We start from the raw sequence: 24,398 nt of genomic DNA, 5'->3' as shown, positions 1-24,398 counted from the left end.
CCGCGGAGATGCCTAGCCCTGCCGCTCCTGTCATCCCGGCCAAACGCAGAGAACAGCCCCTGGCCGGCGGCCAGCTCTCTCCCGCGTAGCTGCCTCCCCCTGGCTAGCTGTTTTACAACACGGATCTTCCTTCCTCCGGTCGTTTAAATTATAGCGCAGAGAAACCCGAGGCAGAACCGCCACCGAGCCCGGGCCAGCATGTCCGGTACCAAATACGTAGACTCGGAGGTAGGGCTGCCGGGCCACCTCACGCCCGCTCCGCCGCCGTCGCGCCGGGCGCCGCGTACCTGCCGCCGCCGCCGCCTCGCCGAGCGGCCGCCCCGGGACGGGACGGGACGGGACGGGACGGGACGGGACGGGCGGGCGGGCGGGGCGCGCCCCCGGGCACCCCGGCACCCCCGGGCGGGCTCGTCCCCGAGGGCCGGGTGTGCAGCCGGGGCAGGCACCGCCGCTGCGGGGACCGCGATAAGGGCGGTTTGGCGGGGGGCTGCGGTGGGAGCAGTCGGGTCGGGCAGTAGGTGTAAGGGGGAAGTGCGGAGAGGGCGGTGCGCTGAGGGCGGCGAGGTGCGAGCGGGATGGTGGGGGCGCTGAGGGGGCGGCATGGCGAGGGCAGTAAGGTGAGGGCTGAGGGCGGTGCGGTGAGGGCGCTGCGCGGGGCGACCCGCCCGCCGCCCGCCGCCCGGCCCCGCTGCTGCGGGCTCGGCGCTGCCGGCGGCGGAGCCGCGCTGCCCTCGGAGCAAAGCGCCGGCGAGCGGGCAGCGGGACCGCGGCTCGGGACAGGCCGGGGGGCGCCTCGCGGGGCGCGGCGGCGGCGGCGGCGGGGCGGGGGGGCCGCTGCGCGGGCCGCGCTCGGCCGGGGACGCCTGGCGGCGGAGCGGGAGCCAGCGCCGTGCCCGGTCCCGCGGGGGGAGCGGGGCGGCCCCCGCGGCGTTTAAATACCGCGGCGAGAGCCGCTGCCGCCGCTGCGCGCAGCGCCGCGGGAGCCCCGGGCCGCCGCCCCCAGCCCGCCTCCTCGCCTCTCCCCTGCCCCTGCCCCTGCCCCTGCCTCTCCTCAGGGCTTTCTGTACACGGCGCCCGTCAGGGAGCAGGGCAACATCTACAAGCCCAACAACAAGATGATGGCAGATGAGCTGGGCGAGAAGCCGGTGCGCGACGTGCACACCAAGGAGATCGACCTGGTCAACCGGGACCCCAAGCACCTCAACGACGACGTGGTCAAGGTGAGGCGCGGGCGCGGGCGCGGGCGCGGGCGCGGGGCAGATGCCGCTTGTTTCCTGTCCTGCCGGCGGCACAGCGTTTGCGGGCATTTCCAGGGACGCTCCGCAGCAGCCCTCGGGCCGCTTCTCTCCACCTGCTGCACGAGCGGAGCGGGTGGGGGCGCTTGATTTTCTTGATTTTTCTTTTTTTCTTTTTTTTTTTTTTTTTCCTTTTACGGAAAAGTGTGTAAGGAAAGAGCGCGGCGGAGCTGGGAGCTCCTCCTGCTCCATCCGCGGGCGCGCAGGGGCTCGCGGCGGCCCCGAGGGAGCGCGCGGGGCTCCGCTCCTCGCCCGCAGGTCTGCTCTGCACCGCGGCGTCCCGCCCGGCGCTGGGGCAGCGGGGAAGAAGTTGCACGACTTTATGTAAGACTGGCAGAGGGGTTTTCCTTCCCTCAGGCACGTAGAAAGGCAGGGCAGGGAGGTGGCACCCAACCCGCGTTAAGCAGTGCAGTTCCGAGCGGGGCACGGCCTGCGGGACCCGATACACACCACCCGCCCTTACGCCAACCGAGTGCAAAATCAGCGGTCCTGGTCGTAGTTTGCACTTGTTTCCTTGTTTTGTTTTCTTTTTCCTGGTGTTTTTCCTTCCCGTTAGAAATGATAAAAGGAAACTGGCTAAGCAAAAACTGACTGCACTCTTGTCTGAATATTTTTGATCGGGTTTTTAATTCAGAGCTAGACTATTTCGACAAATCTGGGTCAAGGGAGAGTTTTGCTTGAATTCGCTTTGGTCAGAAAAGTCGTGAAACTGATTATCCCCTTAACAGAAGATCTTTTATACTATACTTGTGAAGGCTAGGGATTCTATCACTTGGTCTTGTCAGAACCTAGGAAAAACAGGAGTTACTCAGTCTTAGCAGGAAACTAATCCACTAACTGGCTTAGTTAGCTAGGGTCCAGCTCAGCACAGTCCTAGGTCACCTGGTCCGTTGGTCAGGAAGACCCATCATTGAAAAAGGGAAACATCGTATTCTTTACAGAGGAAAAAAGATTGACCTTGGTCCCTGAATGTATGTCAGTAAAATGATGTATGCCGTGTGCAGACTGTATAATAAGGTCTCAAATATCCTCAGATTCCACTGACTTCAACACAACTTGAAGGTGCTGAGCATAACCAGCCATCTTGTTGGATCAGCCCTAAAAGTTATCACACAGAGCAGGCTTTATTTTCAAGGAGCCATTGTCCGCTTTGATATCCAGAAAGAAAAAGAGTAACATTTGCATATTTTTGGAAAAAAATATTTAGGAGTGCAAAACTTCTATTAAAATGGCTGGTTTTAAAGGGGACGGAGCAATTCTTTTTTATTCTAGCCATGGAGGAGCAGCTGAGTAGGCAGGGAATGCAGGAGCTGAGAAAAGGCACTGCATCACGGCTTATTGCATACAGCAACAGTAGAAGTGCCCAAAGCTACTAAACCTTCTGAGAATGAGTCATAGCCCCAAGCAAGTGGGAATCTGGGTATCCACAAACTTAACTAGAGAAAAAAAAGATCCTACTGGGAAAGAGAGACACCACTGATGGAAAAAACTCCTAACAGGCTAAAAGGAGACCAAAGTGTACAAACCCTGTCCTGCCCTCTCTGTCTCCTGCAGGGGCAAAGTAAGCATTATAGGGATGGAAAAAACAAGCTACTTAGTTTGTCCCTTCAAAATAATCATGGACCAACAAATGCATTCATTGAAAAGCAGCAAACGGCCCAAATACCAGTTCCACCTCTGCAGCAGCAAGGAAGTTTCTGATACTGCAAGTAATAGTCATGTCAAGACACAGAAATGTATCAAAATCAATTTGATGTTTACCAGACTGGATCCGTTCTGCATTGTAACAACAGCAGCATTTGTTAAAAATGTGGATATTGCAAAGCAACGTTTTTCTGTCTTGGTACAAGGACAAAAAAGATTGATTTTTATTTTCATAAGCATTTACAAGTATTTCACAGAGAGGTCCAACCTAAAAAGTCTAGAGGAGAATTTTGCCTCAGTTCAAGTGTTTGGATACTGTTTTCAAGTTCATCTTCAAGTAGCCATAAAGTTCAGATCCCACTCCTTGTGGACAAGCTCTGGTGGGCTGAAGAAATAAAAGATTCCTTAACCATCAGTCTGTGTTCCCCTCCTGTTGTGAGTCTACCTTTCTTACTTCAGTTGTAAATTGTTCAGGGCAGAGCATAAAAAAATATGCCTGTATAATACAGGGGACCCCCAGTCTCAACAGGATACTGATAGACTAGCAAAAAAGTTTTCAGAGGTGTTCTAAAGCCAGAAGTGTGGTTCAGGCTTAGCTCAACCTCGTTTAGAGAGTTGTTCTAGATTCATAACCTTCCACTTTTTAGTTAGCATTTAATGCATTTCTTGCGACTTGACAGCAGGCTATGAGACACAATAGCATGGAAGCTGGGGACAAATCAGTCAACCATGAAACAGAAATGATTAGACAGAGAACGAGGAATCTGCTCTGTAAGCAGCTCTCTAAAAGGCCTCAGTGTTGTCTGCATTCAAATACTTCCCATAGCACATTTTAAAAATAACCCTTGCTTGTGAGAATCAGGAGACACGTTCCCTTGATGCGTAGCACAAAGCATCTGCCCAGCTTCCTCTGCAGGAGATAAAACGGTGCAGGCAGCAATCCAGGCCAGGGGGAGGCACCTGATCCAGATCCTTTTGTGAAATTGGACAGATGGAGCACTCGCTTTACGTCAAAGTTATTGGTGAGCCTGACTTTGCTTACATTTTATCTTCAAATTATCTGTGAAGTGGAAACTAAGTACTATGCAGTTTCCAGAAAAGTGGGACAAATAACTTGATTTCTTTTTGGAGAGGAATGGAAATGAAGCCTTACTGTACCTAAAGTATGAAAGCTGAGGTATGCAGCCAGCAAGCTGGCAGTGCTGCGCTGGAGGAAGCAAGATCTAGTAAAATCACCAGAATTTCCTTCCTGCTCTAATTTCTTCAGCAAGGAATAGAAAAGGAGTCTCTTCCTCATATCACCGCCCTCATGTGTCACCTCGGGAGGACAGGAGTATGGCAGAGTGGTGCCATTGCTTGAGGCAGTGTGAAGGTTGGCTAGTCAAATGGGAGGCAAAAAGGGAATCTATAAGAGAGAAACAGCCTCTCTGCATCTTCAGTGCATCCTTCATTCCCTGCCTTCATTAGGATGAAGTCACTAGGATGACTATATATTTCACCTTACAGTTCTATCTAGTTCATGTCTTTCACTGGAGGATTCTACTCTTTGACACGTATCCCACCATTTTCACTTATGTGTGATAAAACACAAGAATTCATAGTCTTTTTCTCTCACCTATCAGCCATTCCTTGATGACCCAGGATTCATTTGAAGGTGCCTGAAGTAATCTTCATTCTCTTTCAGGACTCCTTCCCTTTGTTTTTTTTCGATTTCCCAAAGCAGTGATTGTGTTTTCCAGACTATGGCTAAATTAGAGCTATCCAATAATTCGGACATTCAGAGCTTCTCAGACCATCTGTTTCTGTATAAAGTGTACTGAATTTGGGAGAAACAGAGGAGAGAGCCAATTTTCCTGGAGCTCATAGCTGGCTTTTGCTTCTCAGTACTTCCTTGGTCCTTGCATGGCATAGGGATGGGCCTCATAGCCTGCCCTACATAACCTACTGCATTTGGACTAGTGAGCGCTGAACGTGCAGTCACATCCGCAGCCAAATTATAGTTCTTTCCTATGATGGTGTGCTAGAGGGAAAGTCCTGTGCCTGTTGTACCACCCAGAAGATAATTATTATTTTGTTTTAAACAAGTGCTGTCTATCTACTGTTTGTTGTGTAAGAGCCCTTTTCTCTCAGGAAAAAAAAAAATGCCAGTACTTGGCTACACATGTGACAGTGCAGAGCTTTTGTACAGACTTTTGAACGATTACGTGTTCGTGCCTACCACTTAAAACCAATGCAGTTAAAGGCAATTCAGCTCACTGCAATGAAAAGTCTGGAATTTTTAGTCAGATGTTGACAAACACCATTACACTGTTAGACAGGCATTAGGGAGTACAGTACTACGCAGTCATTCTAAGCTGTGTTTAAAACCATTTGCAGTTTCCACCACTTTCTAATAAAAGGAAGTTTTAAAAAAATGCAAATTTATTTGATCTTTCACAACTCTGAGCTCTCATTATTGTACTGAGCACAGTAAGTGCACAGATGGACAACTAGACAGAGCACCTTCCGTCTCCACACCTCAGGAGTGTGTATTTCTCTCCATTGACTGTACATGTAGCCTAGGCATGATACCTTACTTTTACACAACAACATTTAGATGATTTGATTCTCAAACTTCATGTCATATTAACATCCGTGTGGTTTTTAGATTGTAAAAAGCAGTAATGTTTACATGTTTAACTTTGGCTATGCAAGATACAAGTCTGATTCAAATTGTTCTTCTGAGGCTAGTCTAGGATTTAGAGGTTAAAAGCTTGAGTCATTATGAAGACTAGCATAACAGGAGAACTGAGTGATGCCTTTAAATTCTGCAAAATAGTTTTCTTCTGCAGGAATTAGGAGTTTCCAGATACCTTTTTGCTAAGCATGGTGTTTTGAACATCTGTAAGGATTACAGATAATAAGCTTCTTTCTTGAAAATTGTGTTTGTCTTCAAGTATTGAATACAAACTTGTGGTATTATTAAAGCCTTATGCACTGCCTTCTTGCTTAGCATGATGAACATGACTCATAACTCCATAGGAAAATGTTCATTTGATGGCCAGGGGAACAGAGCCAACTATTCAACATGGATGTTCCCCTTGTTAAATTTGTTGGACTCTGTCTCAGATTCAGAAAAGACAAATACTTTCTGTTTCTGTTAAAGTCAACATAATTCACATTATACTTTAGAAAATTTTGAAACAATTTGTATTCATTTTAGAATTTTTAGCCAATATATGGATACAAATACTGTCTTCTATTCCACAGAAGATAGATCTCTTCAACTGATAAAAATTATTGGGAACAAGAAAATGCTTACAGTAGAGTGGTCACTGTGAGGTCCCCATAGGTCCCCATGAGGTCCCCAACACAAATTTGATCTTTGGCAACAGAAAGCAAAAAATTGTAAGCATTTGTAAAATATTGTAAGCATTGTAAAATATTGTAAGCAACAGAAAGAAAAAAATACAGATGAACCCATATGGTGTCATAAAACTCATGATCTCCAGACAAAAAGCAAAATAGCTCTAAACTAGGATAAGTTTGATTTCCCTCTGCTCAAGAGTTATGCTACACATTTCAGTGGAATTGCACAAGGATAAATTTTCTCTGAAATTTTCTACTTATCTGGTCACATGCTTTGTTTTCAAATAAATGGGAATTGATAAATTCAGCTTCTCAGATAAGAAGTGAGAAGATGCCATCACAGCTTAAGGTGAAAGGATTACATTCCCTGTCCAAATTCCTGCTGTGCTGAATTTAGGCTTGGAGTCACAGAAAAGCCTCAAGGAACCTCCTAGGTTCATTACCTCACTTCCTCTGTTGCCTTTGAAATCTCATCTCAGGATCCAAATACATATTTTAAAAAGAAGAAAACATTGCTTTCCCTCAAAATCAGTTTAATATCTCCTATAGACCTCAACCTCAAAGTCTCATCCTTTTGTAAAGTCCGAGTTCATACATGTTTCTTCCAGTGTGTTTTATGACAAGACCACAACTGTAGACTTGTGATACCTACTTTTTTTGAAAAATATTTAAAAAAAATAGTTATCTCATATTCAAGGACCAATAACTTGAGATCTTCTATTGGAAAGACAATATTCTAACAGAAGAAAAGCAGAGTCAGATCTTCTTTAAAGGAGCAGAGATAGCTGGGTATTGCTGTGCACTCACTGTCAACAGTATATGCAAGTATATTCAAGTACAAATTAATTGCAGCAATTAACAGGAATGTGTCTATGTGTAGTGTAATTAGTTAAGTCTCCTCTCCTTAGTCTTACTTTATGAATGATAAACAGAAGCTAGACTGCAGATCTAAATCATCCTCCAGAAGATGATTTCTTCACTACATAAGGAGTCTAAGGTCAGCATTCTCCCCTTTCCTATTGGTGCCTAAATTTAGTGGGAGGTGAATCTGGACTAGGCTCTAGAAAGTGATGCTTAAGGTTGGTAATACAGGTTTATTACCTTACCAAAAATTTCATCTACCTCTCATGAACAGAGGATTTGATTGTGATGTTTTAGTTAGGAAAGTGTCTGTATGTAACTATGGGAGACATGAACACCAGATGGAGATTAAATATAAATGTACTGGAGCATTTAGAAGTATGCATGCTAGAGCATTCTGTCTGAACCAGAGCTCAAGGGAATTAGTGAAAACACTTATATCATTAGGCCCCTAAAACTCCCAGATCATATTATATTAAAAGGCAATATAATCATCTAAAAATCTGTTTAACAAAATCTCTTTATTTTTATTAAGGTTTCTAGTTCTGGTTAACTTCAGACCCCACTAGGATCAATAAAAGTGTTCCCATTAGCTTCATTACGGTCAAAATTTTGCTCTGGTATTCGTGTTGCTGAATACGCATCTTCAAACACACAGATACGTGCACGTGTGCATGCTTGTACACACAATCAGCCGAGAGAGTTCTTTGCTAAAATAGTTTTATCAAACAAGAGGTGGAACATGAAACAAATAATAAAATTCTTGATAAGAGTTTCACTTTGGGAAAAGTGTAATGACATCCCAGCAGCCTAGTTTCCAGGGAGGAAAACAGCCACATTATTTTCTGTCTGAGCGCTTACTCTGACAGCATCAACGTATTTTCCAAGGGAACTGACTGATACGATATTCCCACCTGCACAGGAAGTTTAGCTATGTTTCAGAGCAGTGCAGATGTCTCCTTCAAGCTGCTATTTATTCCTTCTGCTAGACTATATTGAGTCTAGGTCAGGCAAGTGCTTCAGGAAGAGATCTCTGGAGAAAGATTTGTTGCTGCAGTACTGACCCATTGGCATCAATGACATTTTTCTCATACGAAAAACGTGTGAGATGATATGTTGCAGAACGATAGTTCTGCAAACTTGAATGAGACTGTCCATCTGATCAGGGCTTCCCAGGTATGCAATCAGTAGCTCATTATGGTGGGGAAGCAAGAGGTTGTTTTCTTAGCAATTAGTAGTTAGTAATAATTAGTAGCAAAGTATTTCTTGGTTATTTTCATTGGTTTTTAGCTAGTGAAATGGTGACCGAAATCATGACCTATTTCAAAATGATGACATTATTTAAAATTGTTCACAGTCCATTTGAATATGTTCTGTTTGTGCAGTAGTGGTCACTCATGGGTGGACATGATTTTCCTCGCTAGCTGGAAAGGTATAGTCCTTCAACCCTATTTTCCAATAGAAATGCTCTTATTTGTTAAAGCATTGTTTGCTTTTTGGCATACCCAATAGTACTCAGACGGAGTCACTATTTCCGTGAAGAGATCTGCCAACAAAAAGCTCTTTTCCTGCAATATTATGGAAAGTAGACATGGAGAAAGGGAATCTAATGCAAAATCATTGGCAGTTTGAACAAATAACTGGGGAGGAACAGTTCTGCTTGTTTGTTTAGGATTTTATTTGCCTTGGATTTATTTAGTTGATGTTTTTCTGCTTTTACCCAGCTTTATATGGTCCTAGCCATTTGCGGTCATGGTATTTCTTTCTCTGTGCAAAGGAATGAGTCTTCTGCTAGCTAATCTGGAGTCCCAGTGAGAGCAGTATGCTCTGAAGACTGAGTTAAAGGTTGACGGCCAGATTCTAAGTTAACTAAGTCCCATGTAGAGAGACTCTTGGGGCTCTTGTTAAATGCCAGCCACCTTTTTGAGAGTTAAGGTGATTTCCTGTCTGCTAAGGGAGCTCATGCCATCTCTGGGCCTGCTGGATCTTTATGTTTGGTAAACATCCATGCTGCAGCCTGATGCTCATGTAAATACATGAGAAGAGAAGAGAATTGAGTTTTGCCTTTGTAATACTCTTGACAGCACCTAATGTTTGCTGTTTAAAACTGTGATTAGTGAGGAAGTGAAATATCTAGGCATCATTAAGTTGAATGTTTTCAGGAACAAAGTAGGAACTTCTCTACATAACAATAGGTAAATTATGTAGTTGTGTTACAAAGTTCTTTTTGTTGTTTTGGTTTTTTTCAAGAATTCAAATGAATAAAGACCTGCTAAAGTTCCTGACCCTTCTTCTTTGTAATCTCATGCAACCAAGGCATAGACATGCCTCTTCAGGCAGAGGAGGAACTGTACTAGATGTCTCTGTACTAGGAACTGCAGAGCATCCTTCTGTTCTTCTTTCATGTAGGCCTTGCAAACATGAAGTTCAGCAATGTGCTGCATCCTGTACCTTCAAAATAGTGAAATCTTCCAATATCTAGGAGCTAAGGGAAGGGAGGAGAGCAGCTCTACCCCTACAACCCAACACTTCCCATGTTCTTTCCCTCAGATTCAGTAGAAATTAATACACTTTTCATTATTTTTCTGATAAACTATGGCAGTGATCAGGAAGAGAGTCACTAGCAGATACGGAAACATGACATTTTAAAAGGTCAATGAAACATTCAAATGTTTAACTGACACCACTAATTTAAAAGCATAGTTGAGAGCTTATTGCTTAACTTTTCTGCATCTGCTGTGATGCCTTTGTTCTCTGAGCACTATAACTGGCCATTTTTCCAAATAGCAAGTGGAAGTAAAAAAACTAATGACAATTTCATATGCTCATATATTTTCTAATTTTTAAGAATATATACCATAGTCTTTCCCAAAGCTAACAGTGTTGCACCTGTCCTGAATGTCACCTCCCAAATGTGACTCGTGCCATAGGACAGCTTGGTATTTTGTGATCATTTATACATTTTCAGTTTATTTTGTTTTGAACAGAGGTTGAATGCACTGAGGTTTCTACAAATTAAATTTACTGCAACAGAAAGAAGAATTGTATGTTTCTGCTATTGGTTTGCTACTAGTTTTACAAGGACACAGTGTAATATGGGGAAATAGCATTATGCTTACAGTCTTGGTATAAGAGAAAAGCCTATTTTAACATAGCACAATGTTAGCAGTAAAGACAGTCTCCATACTCTGTGTTTAAAATGTAAAGAAAAGTATCTTGTGGCTTCTTTTTTTTTTGTATAAATATATATTCATGCATGTAAATTATTCATCAGAGACCTGACTTGCAGTCTGGCTTTACTATAGCCCTAGTCATGGAGAACATACAAGCATACTGACTTTCATGGGATAGTTCACATTTTTCAGGTTGTGTGCATATTTAAACGGTCTGCCTGACTGGAGACATTAGCAATCAATCATAAGAGATACTGGAATTCTGTAAGGACGTGAGCATCTTTTCAGCGATTCCAAAAGATATTGATGGTACTCAGAAACTAGGCATGCTCAGCATCTGTCTGGATCCTCCCAAACAGAGTAGCAGTAGTGTTGGCCTATGCAAACTGTATGTTTTGAGCACAGTAATAGCACACAAATACTACACACAAGCATTTGAGTAATTATAGTTACACTCACTAAAACAGAGATTAGGTCAAAGCTCCCATAAAATGTTGGTGGGTTTAATTATTTTTTCTGATAGACCCAGTACAGTGAAGTTTTCTGTGTAATGGATAATACTTCAAAGAACAAACTTAAGAGCAACGTAACTGTTAGTAGGCAATTTGGGATTAGAATTTTGGGCACCTTGCTAGCCTACCAGATTGTGCTATGTAGAGATTAAAATGCCAGCGTCAACTATTTTCACATATAAGGCATATATTCTTGAGTGAGCTGTTTCTTTAGAAAAACAATAACTTCACACTCCTAACCTTTTTCAATAACTAGGAATTTTCTCTAAACAGACTTTGAAAAAGAAGATATTCTTCATACCATTTTTCTTTCTCATAAATAAATCTCTTTTAGAACTACAACAGCTTCTTTAATTTCTTGATAAAAGTTTAATAAACACATACAGAGCAAAAGAAGTTGCAGTACTTCTCTAGCTGAATCAGACAAAAGCTTCAAGCAATGTAAAAACTGGCTTTACAAAACTGAATAGTAGGAAACAAAGAATAGCTGAAGTCAGGAAGTGTATTGTAGGCATGGAACAGAAGTCGATAGTGTTTAATAAGCTTTGGCTGAATCAGAAGGCTATAGTGAGTTATTAGCATCTTTTGACCCACTGGTCAAAACAAATTTCCTTTACTTGTGTACTTCTCACAAGTGAATGTGCCTGTATTTTCATTAGCCTGGCAAATGACTCATGGTTATTTTACAGCACACCCTGACAACTCTAGAAGAAACCACACACTGAAGCTGTAATTTGTTGAACAAGACTTATGCATAACCTAAACATGCCTTCATGTAGATAAAACAGAGTTCTTCATAGATTTACATATATTTGATGCTTCGGCAAAAGTGGAGTTGAGAAAAATACCCTTAATAAAGGTGTCTTATCCTCGTGAGCCAATTATATTCCTTTCCACAAATTCGTGGAGAGTTACAGAATGTCCTTCTTTCCTAGGATCATATTTCTGGCCACTTCTGTCTCTCCTGTCACTCCTATTTTTACATTACTTAGTTCGTTTGAACTCCTGTTATCAATCTGATGACACTCACCACAGTGAGTGCTACAGAACTAAAAACCAGAGGAGAATAATAGAAGAGGGGTGAGTAATCTGAATGATATAAAAAATATTTTTGCAAGACAAAATGCATTCAGTGACCTATTTCTTCTGCTGCCTGTGCAGGATTGGTCCCTGCGAATTAAAAACAGGATCTTTCATGGGAGTGGTTCAGTGCAGGAAGAATCTGGGTGATATCTCAGTTCCTGCAGCATAAGGACTTATCTGTACTGCCTGCACTATGAAATAAATAGAGCATTTCCCAGCCAGTGGGATTAATAAGTGATCTGGTAACAGCTGAGAAGTGACAGAGCCCAGCTTACATCAGTTCTTTGCCCATCTTTACTTTGCTCAGGGTAAGGCTGGTTTTGGACAGCACCATAGGTGTTACCATTTCAGTTGTAGCTGGAGTGCTTAATGTCATAACATTATTACGGCTTTTAGGCAGATCACAGCTTCATCTTAACACTGTATTCATCTTAGAGTTCTTAACTTTGTCAGGCTGTTTACCTGTCATTTTACTCTCCAGTTCAGCTTAATATCTCTCCTTATTCAAAGTGGAGCAATGTGGAAAATAAGGCTTGAGGAATAATGAAACGGTAAAGATACAGTAGTGAGACACCAATTACTGTTCCACTAACACCATCTATTCAGGTTTTGTGTAGTTGGTGTAAGCACTCCCTGAGCAGTTAAAGTTACTCCGAGAGGGAACCTCTTGCCTGTTGCTGGAGGCCTGAACACGCTCTCGTTATCATCTCCCAGACATACTGATTCCTGAGTACTTTTAGGAAAATTGTTTTTGACTTGAGCTGGGGAAAGTCATTCAAAATGTGTTGTGAATGTTCTAACACCAGCATCATCCCTTGGAATTAAGACAGCATTGTCCATCTGGAAATGTTATATGGCCTGTTTTTTTCTATCAGCTCCCCAGGATTAACTCTGTGGGCTTCTTCGGGTGCAGAACAGGCGAAGACCGCTGGTTTCTGAAAATCATGATTACAGAAAGTTTACTATTTGATTCTGAAATCAACGAGATTACCAGCTTCCATTCTTCAGTAAAGCATTCGTTATAATGAATTATTTTAAAAGCAGTCAAGCAGTCTTATTATATATTTTAAATGGTCTATAAAGACTGTATTAACCCATAGCTTTTTTCTGCATGTCATAAACATACTTTACTGATAAAAATAGGTCCCACTTAGCTAAATTAAAGATGTAGGCATGAGAAGGCTGATGGAACTCAATGAGAAGTTGTTTTCTTTTTAGAAAGGATTTAATACTTTCCTTATTAGCCAGCTGAAAAAAAGAAAGATAGACTGTGCCACAGCTTTAGGCATGACCCTGAATAGCCCTCAATGCACTGAACTACTCTGTGATGGTTATGTGCACAAACTGGCTGTACCAATGATCACATCATCTGGCAGGAAGCATGCAATAAATTAACAGAAGTTTTAGAATAAATGTGGCTACTAGCTTATGCCTTCTTCACAGGCAAAACATATGAGGAAAAAAAGTGTAATCTTCATGTAATCTCTTTTTTTTTTTTTTTTTTTTTTTTTGAGAAGATACATTCTGTTTGCTGAAAAATCTTGTTTTGTGCCGTCATATGTATATTTTTAATTACCTGATTCCAAAGCAAATGTTAGTAGTAAGTTAAAATACTCATTTGTTTTGAAAATCAACTACTCCGGAATATGGGCTACAATTAATAGTTTGCTTCCTATTAACTGCAGAAATAGGTACTTTTAGCATGCTCCTGTATTCCAATGAGGCAATATACTTATTCCATAAATTCATTCAGACATTTTTTCCAATGTGTGTACTCAGCTGAATGAGGTTGATTTCAGTGAATAATGTTCAGATCTTAAAATCATCTGAATTTATTTTTGTGTGTATGTAAGATAATTGGATGCCATCGCTCACTTCTCCATCTATACATCTTTCCTTTTCTATAAAGCAGTCCTAAAATCTACTGACTGATATAAGGACATCTGATCACTTTATTTGGTAAACAAGATCAAAGTACATCCAGCAGTTTCTTATTCTACCTTGCTAGAATGCAGCTAACTTTTAATGACAAATTCAAATAATTATTTTATAGCCAGTGTACTTCATAAAACTATTTTTGTATCACTTATTTAATCCCAAGATACAAACTTTTGTACCTAATAATCCCAGAATGAAAACAGAGTAGAGTGTATTATTGCCTGTTATGCCTTTCCCAGAATTAGTTATCCCCACAAGAGCTGCATTATTTTACTTACTGAAATTACAGATTTACAAATCTACAATTTTATGTCTTTGTTCAGTGGTGGTATTTATATGCTGTCTCTATACACAGACTTCAAGGAAGCTGTTTTCCAAGATTACTAACAAAAATTCATGGATATGACCCACAGGAACGTAGGTTATTTCATCCATATAGGATTATTGCAACTGTGATTCAAACTCTGCGTGGCCTAGAGAGAAAAATTGACCATATCAGACAGAGCTCTTTAGGCCCAAAAATATATTGAATTAAGATAGTTTGATGTAACACATTCAGGATATTTGACATCCCAACTGATTCAGAAATTTATTCACAAGGACTTATAACACCTTTAACCAAGCTGACTTAGTCACTGATACAGTTAAATGACTGGAATCTCTGAATGAAGACCTAGATTTACTGAAATTGGTAGAAGAATGCTGAGCAACTCGAATGAGGGAAGGCTATCATCTTCTACAGAAAGATTAAGCAGTAGTCCCTAGATTATCCAGTGTTGTTTTGGAATTATCTTTTTGTTACGAAAACTGGAAACTACTGTGGGTTTATAGCATTTGTGCTCCTGCAGTGAGCTGGTAACTGATTTGGAGCTGACTGGAGACTCAGCAGGAGAGGGAGAGGAATTCTTCCCATTTTAATGCATATTTTAGATGAAAAGAAGTGATTCTGCGCATTTCACTACAGTATAAGCAGTGCTTTCACAGACTGTAAACTCAGCTCCTTCCGGCGTACTGTTGCTTTAGTTTCTGAAGGCTTTGGCCCATATCATACTTAGCCTGCTCCTGTAGATCTTCACTTGTGGCAGCAGTATCATCTAACTTTGGGATCCAGTCCCAGGAATATATTTTTCATTTTTCTTCCATCTACTTTATAAAATCATTTAGTTTTTTTTTTTTTTTTTACAGAAGAATACTATTTTTACATATTGGAAGTTACATCTTTTTCCTGTTGAATGCAGTAGCTATACAATTTTGTTGTGCTGACTAAATTAAATATCCTGTGTTGTGGGTTATATCAAACACATGTTTGTGTGACATGGAGCTGAACAATCATCACAATTCTGTTAATTTTCTAATAGAAATGTTATGACAATTAAGCTTCCTGAATAGCTCAGTGTTTCAACAGAGACCAGTAAAATATGCATGTTGGAATGTACTGCTTCCTTAGGTCACTTTTTGAATGAGTTATGAATAATAACAAAACTATGAAATATGTAGAAGAGTATGTTTCTTCTAAATATTAATATGTTAGCCTGGCCATGTCTTTCATGAACAGAGTGTTATCGTATAAACAGGATAGGCTGGAACAAAATGGCTTTAATGTGAAGAGCCCCTTTATGTTTAACACTATTGAAGAGCTCCCTAACTCTTTCAGACTGAAGAGGAGCTCCACCTGGTGCAGATGTAAATCTAGCATTTTGTTTTTCAGGCTATTAACAACTATTTATGCCTGTTTCAAAGTATATATTTAAATAGCTATCCTCAGCATTTATTCACTATCAAAAACCACTAATGGTATACAAGGAAGGATGGGAAAACCCGGACAAATGAAACGTGTTTTATTAATATACATTAATTGTTGAGATGGGGCAGAAGTGATACGATTATTCTGTTTGGAAAGATCTGAAAAGATTAAGCTAGGACAATTAACACATGATGATTCTGCTCACCTGGTCCTTCCCTTAAGTAGATTTTAGGGGCATTTCATACCCTTAAGCCTCTAGGAAAAGAGGAGCAGGTATCTGTACTTGTGGTGAGTTTGTCGCTATCTGATGTTAGATGTCTAATTCTGAGCTAATCATCTGTGGTCCCTGACAGTCACTGGAGAAGGATAAGGTTGATTGATGTCTCAGACAATATGCTAGAATGGGTCAAATCACATTTGGATGTAGGAAGTACACGCATCAGCGTTTTGTTGCAGGGAGCCATCGCTTTCCAGGAGAGGGGATTCTGGAAGCTGCACTTGCTCAGAGTGTCCACCTGACCTGATTTTGTGCTCTTCTTTGCTGCAGATTGATTTTGAAGATGTGATTGCTGAGCCAGAGGGAACACACAGCTTTGATGGGATTTGGAAGGCCAGTTTCACCACCTTCACTGTAACAAAATACTGGTTTTATCGCTTATTGTCAGCAATCTTTGGCATTCCTATGGCTCTCATCTGGGGCATCTACTTCGCCATTTTGTCATTCTTACACATCTGGGCAGTGGTGCCTTGCATAAGAAGCTACCTGATTGAGATCCAGTGTATTAGCCGTGTCTATTCTATCTGCATCCACACGTTCTGCGACCCACTGTTTGAGGCTATAGGCAAAATGTTCAGCAGCATCCGAGCCACAGTACGGAAAGAGATTTGAGGGACCTTTCAAGAAGAGCCATCAGCCTAGAGCGGGGTTGGGTATTTGTTTCAGTTGGAGTTTTTGGGGGCCAGTTTCAAGTTTCCCAAAGCAACATACAGCAACCGGTGGTGGATATACTGGCCCAAACCAAAGAATCACTTGCTCAGTGTCCTTTTCTACTGTTTATTCCTACCGGACTACTTGCTCTTTTTCTTTTTTTTTTCTTTTCTTTTCTTTTCTATTCTTTTTTTTTTTTTTTTTTTTTTTTTTTTTTTTGTTAAATCTACCTTTGAAACTAAACTCAGATTGCTATTCTTCCATGCTGGTTGCAATATCATCTTACTGATAACTCATAGACTGAAGTGCTGTTGTTGGATTCCTTTTAATTCCATCACTCATTCCTTGTAAGAGAAATCCACAGCAATGTTGAAGAATTACAAAAGTGCTTTCTAACTTTATAAAGCCATTGTGGCCAAAAAGTGTAGAGCTATTGCAGCAGAATGAACATGACAAGCTGGCAGATTTTTAGCAGAATGTTCTTTTTCAATTGTATTGTCAGATGACTACAGCCATTTAGAGTCGTGGTCAGATCTGGTGTTCTATGAATAAATTAGTTAAGTAAACAAATTGCTTAACTAACGTATGCTTTGAAAATCTAACGCTTTATCAGGTCAGAGACGTTGACACTTGAAAGCTTTTCATGTCTATAAAAAGCTTCAGTCAGTGCCTTTTTGTCTCATTCTCTCTCTTGGAAGTTTGCAGATAGTTGTTTTTCAACCTTTGCTAGAACTGCAGAAGCAAACTGAAGTACAAAACTAAAACTGGTCATTATGGAATTTTTTTTTTGACTGTGACTTATGACACATCCCTTAGTTAGCATTTAGGCGCTTATCTCATAGGCTTTTTTTTCCAAAGCATTCATATAAATACATATAGTAAACATGCCAGAGATAACCCAGAGTTACAAGAAAAATCAAGGTGTGCCGAATGCAAGCCACATAATGCCAAGGAGGAGCTGCCTCTGAGAGAAGCTTCCCTATCAGCTTTAAAAACTTTCCTATCAGCAGATGTCAGCATGCCACTAGTTCACAGATTGTTTTCAGGAGAATTGATGCTTTGCTGAGTCTAAACTAATCCATCGTGAGAGACGGTTTAGAAACTTCACATTGTGGATTTGTTTTTTGGTTCTTTTTTTAAGCTGAGCTGCAAGGAAGTCTTAAATGGAGGGTATTGTGTGAAACTCATATGTTGCAAAGTGCAAGGCCTAGAAAATAAAGCCTTTGCAACATATTCTAATGCTGTGACCCACAAGAGCTTTTTGCCCTCAGGACAGTACAGTGTTCAGAGATACTGTGTGTATCCTCATATGGTTTGCATGAAGCATTTGTAAAAATCGTTGTGGGCTCACCAACTTTATTGTAAACCAAACTGGGGTCTGAGCCTGCTCCAGTTGGGATCTTCAGCAAAACAGTTCTTGACCTCTGAGAGTGCAAGATCTGGCCCTTGGAATGAGCATGGAGCTGCCTGGTACACCTACAGCTTTTTTAATTAGTGCTGATATTCCACATATTGCTTTATCTAACACAGGAGTGCCTTCAGTTCAATTGCTGCCAAAGCATTGATGCTGCATTTTTTAACGGGGGGGGGGGGGGGGGGGGTAGGGAGGGTGCACACAGAAGTTACAAATGTATTAACTACTATTGTTTGCATTTAAAACAGACACTGGTATGGATAGAGTTTTATGTTTTCTATGTACATAATGGAGAGTGTACTATTATAGAGTTTTGCAGTATTAAAAACAAGCAACATTGTAAACAAGAAATATTTTATGAGGAAAATCACTCTGAAAGAAACCTCCTTGATTTACCATTTAAACTGTATATCCTGAAAGATGTCTGTTCACTTAGATTTATTAGTCCCTAATCCAAATACATTGCTGATCAAAGACATATAAATCATTGTTATATGCTTTCAGATATAACTGACACTTTTTTTTATTCTGCATGTACATTAAAGACTACAATAAAAAGATGTTTAATGGTAGCTCCTGTCTGACTTTTATTCCTAAAAAATCATGTGAACAAATCTCATGTTAGGTTATTTCTTGATAAAGGTAGAAAAACCTATGTTATGTTTCTCAGGAGAAAATGCGCAAAACACTTGATTTGTGTCTCAAGATCTCACCCAGGAAGGTTGTTCCCAACAAAAAATTATTTTTTTCCCTAGATAAATATTTTCTGTTACTGAACAAGCAGTAGAACTAGTGAATATAGTATTGAATAGAGAGCATAAACTTGTCTAGGTCCTTGATAATGACCTTGGGCAAATTCTTTTGCTTTCTTGCTCCTCAGTTCCTCTATATTTCAAATGTGAATAATGCTATTTACCTAAAAAGAGTTTTAAGATCCAATAAATGGAACAATATCATAATTAAATGAGTGCTTATAATTTATTTTGCATAAAACACTTTGGCCATCTAAAATTCAATCTCAGATTGTCCTGATAACTCTCCAGTTAAAATCACTTAAAGCTTTCCTTTTGACAATTTTGGAAACAGAATTTTTCGTAATTATAGTTTGTTTTAGCCGAAGTATTTACTATATGTAACTAAGGAATGACAGCTTTTACTCAGCCATGCACAGACATAACTTGTGACAGGGCAGTCCTTTTCTGTGGAGTTATTACACAATACCCGTCACACCTTTACCCTAATACACAAAAGTCAAAACAAATAGGTTATTACATTTCAACCTACAAATCTATTAGCCATATTTTAATGTTCAGATGGTAAATATCAGCCTAAGGTAGACTGTCATATGTTTTCCAGTAACAGAATGGTGTTTTAATGGTATTTAATAGTACAATAACAGTAAATAGCACATTGAATGTTCTGGATGATGAATTCTGAGAAAATTGGAGATTTTGAAAAGTAAATTGGATATTGCAATGTAAAAGTAAAGCAAATGAATATGCCAGTGTTCAAAAACATCTTTCTTTTGAAAAGAGTCTGATGATAAACTTAGACACAACATTCATCTTAGCCATTTATAATGTCACACTGTCAAGACTCTTCCTGAGGGGAATATGCAGATTTGACTTACTATTGCATTGCCCATAGCACTTCGCTGGGCAGCTTTTTCACAGGCATAAGCTGTGGGTGAATCTCAGACTGATGCTCCTGCTAGACTCGTAGCACAATAATACTTATGATCAGTACCATAGGCATGATATAGCCTGTACCAAGGTCCGTGTTTGTCTATAAGAGGATAAGGAGACAATAGCATTAGAGAACTGCCTATCATGACCACAAATGTGGTGTAGTCTTACCCTGCTAGATCTGAAAGTCAGTGTCATAAGCTGCCTGTGGGTTGACATGGGCTCAACAGTGCTTTTAACACACACCAGAAAACTTCCTTGGCTGCTGTTGGTTGCTTTTCTCAACCTCCACGTCACTCATTTTTAAACTATGACATTGAGCTTGATCTGTTTGTCTTTGAGTACCCAAGGACGAGGTGTGGGGAAACCAGGTAGCCAGTTTCAAGAGTCCAGAGCTCCCCAGTTTTAAGAAATATTACAGCTAGAAAGTGCAATGCTTAGTTGTGTGGTTCATCCCCTTCGATTGTTTAAGAACAGTGGAATAAGTATTCTACAGAATATTTGTTTGAAATAAATGTTTTTGAACGAAGTTCCAAAAAGGTGTAATGACAAGCCATAATTTTTTTATTAATGATGGAGAATTTCCATGGCTGCATTAAGTCAGCTTTTTTCTCTCTCAGGTTAAACTAGAATTTCTCTCTGTTCACTTGTTTGCTTTTATTGTTTCATGCAACTGCTGCATCCTTGTTCCTTTTTCTTCACCTCCTGACAAAGAGGAGAGAGGCACAGAGTAAAAGTCATTGCCAAGTTAGAAAATCTTTGTCATCTTCATTTGTGTCTTACTGGACTTTATTTTGCATTTCATCTTACTTGATATCATATGATACAGGTTATGTTATTCCCAACTTGCTTCCTTCTCTAATACCTTTAATTAATATTCAGCTGTATAGTTCAATTAGCCCATCCTGTCTTCAAGATGCTATTCTCTCATGAGAGAATAGCACACTGAGAAAAATGTACATTTCATATCTGTGACTGTATCTAAATGCACAGTCTCACAGATTCATTACTATTTTTACCAAAGATGGTGAAAGTGGGAAGACGTAAACTTTAGTCGCTAGTCTGTGTCCTCCCATGTGTCTTTAGTTTTATTCCTTACATAACCCTGTCAAAGGCACATTTTATTGCTGATTCCAGATACAACCCACAAAAGGCCTTGGCTCAATACTGGAGTTATTTGCTTTCACTTTGAAAACCTGAATTTACATAACTTTGCAGATGCTTGATCTGTCTTGGCACATAATTGTCAGTAAAACTGTCAGTAAAGATGTCCAGGTCACATCTAAGCACAGCTGGGACCTACAGATGAGATGTTGCTCTGCCTGCCTTTGTCTCCTGAGGGAACTCGATTTGACAGGCATTCCCAGAGACACTAACATGGTCTTGGAAATACCTCCCCAAGGCTCACAGTCAAGCATTCGGCTCCCCGAGAGAGAGGAGAGTTAAACTCTTCCCAATGCACTTCCTACTGTAAACGTAAGCAGCTCGCTGGTCAGTCTGCTGACTGTTAAGAGTTCCCTCTTTGTATGCCCAGCTCTCCTCATGTGCTGCACAGGACATAGCTGTAGATCCCTAACAGGGCACGACACCTTCTAGTAAGTGTTCACTTGCCTGAAAGGTACTGCCTGACCACCGTGGCACCTGAATCCGTCTGTTGGTCTAAAGTCTTCAGGCCCACACTTTCTCTTCAAGCAAGCTGTCAGCTGTGCAGAGGGGAGTAAAATCAGCTTTCAATCGCCATTATGTTCTCCAGTTCCAGCCCTTCTAGATATGATTCTGGCCCGTAGTTTGAAAGTTTGAAAGAGTAGGGTTCTAGGACTGTCCCTTTTTCTACAGACTTACAGCTGCCCTGGGGGTGTTTTGGCAACCAGAGATTAGCCATGACATTTTCATATGATCACGTCTCCAAACCTTTCTCCAGGAGATGGGATAACCCTCAGCACATCTAGGCACTGACAATATTTTCCTGGCTAGTTACTCTGACCTACAAAAAGCTTTGCACTGGAGGATCAGCTCAGAGAACCCTTAAAGTACCAGAGGATCTGTAGTTGTATAACTTTTTGGCAGCTGTCAAAATGAAGGCGTTCATCTGTGACTATTACTCATCAAAACATTCATCCTGCCCATCTCTAGCAACCAGAGCTCCAGATGTAGTTTGCCAGATGTGTATGTTGCCAGAAACGCTACTGGCAGAAAATCCAAAGTGAAAAAAAGTGACATGGAAACTAAACAGAGATGAAATGAACACTGCTGCTAATAGAAAAAAAAAAAAAAAAAAAAAAAAAAAAAAAAACACACAAGATGGAAGAGTAGATCAAAAGGAATTGGTATACTCTAAGGAGAGGATGAAGGGATGACAGGAGTGCACTGAGAACCAGGCTGAGGAATCACAGAAAGTTGCAGGCAGGAGTCCGACTCAGGAAGCAAGAATAACTCTCTGCAGGCAGTCCCAAAGCCCAGCCCAGATGTGCTGGGGATCCATAATTCGCCTGTGCCTCCTGGGCTCAGCATATGTTGACTTACCAGACTGCTTATTTTATAGACATGACCTATCCCACCTACACAAATCCTCCATTGTATTCTGCATTCACTAAATGACAGTAAGTATCCCAACAATACGAACTGACAACTGAATATAGCATACAAGTGCCTATAGGTTTAGACAAGTGTCATCAAAGTTTGTTCATACAATAACTTTTAATGACTTTTCATCTTCTGTCTTCTACATCTGTAGCGAGTGTCTGAAACAGTCTGAAGAATCCTATGAGATAGGGACAAAAGGCTAGAACTATTTTTGTCAGATTTTAGTAAGACTGAGTCTTCTGGTCTGATTTTGAGTATCTTTGGAGCATCATTTCTGTAGTTAAAAATTTCTTGGAATATCTCTAAACAGCATCCTTTGAGAAAGGATGATACTTAAAATACTTAAGAAGAGATTTAACTCTCTCTTGCAAAATTATCTGAACAAATGCCAGTATTCAGCACAGACAGGTTACATCCAGCCATACTCCACTCCACAGTGCAGTGAGTAAAAGCTTTCTGCAGAGTTCTCTGAAAAACTTGACACTCTACATGGATAATCTTACTGTTTCCCTTCTGAAGGACTGAAAATATTGTAACTGAAATTATGCTGTGACTATTGGTGGTGAATATTAATCTGAAATAAGAAAAATAAATCTTTACTATCTATGACCTGTTGATTCATGGACTAGTAAGAACTGAAACTCAAAGCAACCTCTTAAAGCTAAGAGAACCCTCTAGTCTGAAACCCCACTTTGAGTCCTGGGGAAGTTGAACCCTGACTCTCTTGATATGCAATATTTCTCTTTTACAGGATTGAGGCTGTATACAAGGGAAAAGAAAATAAACTCAGGCAGAATTAACAATGATAAATTAGTCAAATGTTTGTATTAATAATGATTAAAAGCACCATACTGTATTTGTCTGCATTAAACCTTGGACACAGTTTCACAGCCCCAACCATGATACTTCCGTCAGCAATTGTCCTTTTGCTGTCATTAATATGGTTCCTGCTATCCTTTCTCCCCGTTTAACCATCACTGGTTATATTGCCGCTACATCCAGGAATTCATTTATTCACCCAGACATGTCACTAGCCCTCAGGGAAGTTCAGCTGTACCATACTTGTTTAAGAACACTTGACAAGAACCCACAAAGTCCTGCAGCTGTACACAGCAGCTTCAGCTCAAGCTGTTTCTCTCCCCACAACGTACCTCCAAACTAGCTCATCGCAATGAATACGGACATTGCAGAAGGTCAACAACACAGAGAACTCTTCAGGAAGTCTCCTTTCTTCTTTCTGTTCTATTCCTCCTCTCCATTTCAGAGTATTTATGCACTTCAAGCAAGTTTCCAAAATGTCAAGTAGATTGTTCTGGATAAAAAGAATATGCAAATAAAATCATTCTGTAGCTGCTCTTCTCCATATTCAATAGCATTAAATATTTTTTCTCCTGAACTGAATTTGCATTCATTTTGTCTCTCTTTTTCAATACCAGGTAGAAGCAAAAACCCAATCTTTCATGGGCAAGAGACCACACCAAAATCAGTTAATAATTAGCAGATAATCATTTCATTATTGCCTATTGAGTCCTAATACTCAGAAGAGTGCTCATCAGCTAATGACATATCAGATCCAATTCTTTCCCTGTATGATGGTACTGGCAGTGGCCCTATGAACAATGAGAGTGTTAAATTTGTCTCTAAATTAATTCATGCAAACTCTGAATCACTCCCAACAACTCAGTTGTTCTGCTGGGTTACAAAACACTGCTATTAATGAAAGTATGTTAGGAAATAACAATTTTATCTTAAAAAACAGCAATTTATATATCCAGCATGGATATGTGGATCATTTCAGTCCAGATGAGCAATAATGTTGGTCCCTTTTCATGGTACATACTCTGTAATTTCAGTATATAAAAATGCCAAATGACTTTTCTAAAGTAGAATATACGTCCCTTAGGAGCATTATGAAAACATCAATGATTTAAGAATGGATGCTAAAAAGTTAAACCTAAATATGCATAAAGAATGTGACAGGTGCAAATAATTGGCATAAGCCATGTTCTGAATATTTCTGAAGAGGGTTCGATAGCCTTGAAAATGAGCATAGAATAGAACAGTCCTCGCAAAACAAGCTTTCTGTTTCCAGCGTAAATATTGGTACTCACAGCAGAAATGAAAATGCCTTCATATTGCCATGCAAAAGTCTCCTCGAAGAACTGATTCCAGAAATAAAGGAATAAGCTG

At 40.5% G+C, this 24,398-nt stretch overlaps 1 protein-coding gene across 2 annotated transcripts; it reads left to right on the top strand.

Moving 5' to 3' along the window:
- Nucleotides 1–28: 28 nt before the first annotated feature.
- On the top strand, nt 29–18,512 carry CAV1 (caveolin 1). 2 transcript variants are annotated; one of them, XM_062583423.1, is made up of 3 exons: nt 29–228; nt 1,056–1,220; nt 16,146–18,512. In XM_062583423.1, exons 1-3 carry the CDS (start codon nt 199–201, stop codon nt 16,485–16,487), a joined length of 537 nt encoding a protein of 178 aa, XP_062439407.1. In that variant the 5' UTR covers nt 29–198; the 3' UTR covers nt 16,488–18,512. The 2 variants fall into 2 exon arrangements, with proteins under 2 accessions (XP_062439407.1, XP_062439416.1); XM_062583432.1 differs by having other exon boundaries at nt 30–228; nt 1,082–1,220.
- The last annotated feature ends 5,886 nt before the right edge of the window (nt 18,513–24,398 follow it).

The sequence above is a fragment of the Rhea pennata genome, chromosome 1 (genome assembly GCF_028389875.1).
Source record: "Rhea pennata isolate bPtePen1 chromosome 1, bPtePen1.pri, whole genome shotgun sequence".
Lineage (NCBI taxonomy): Eukaryota > Metazoa > Chordata > Aves > Rheiformes > Rheidae > Rhea > Rhea pennata.
The sequence above is the reverse complement of the archived record's forward strand: the minus strand, read 5'-3'. Positions and strand labels throughout refer to the sequence as shown.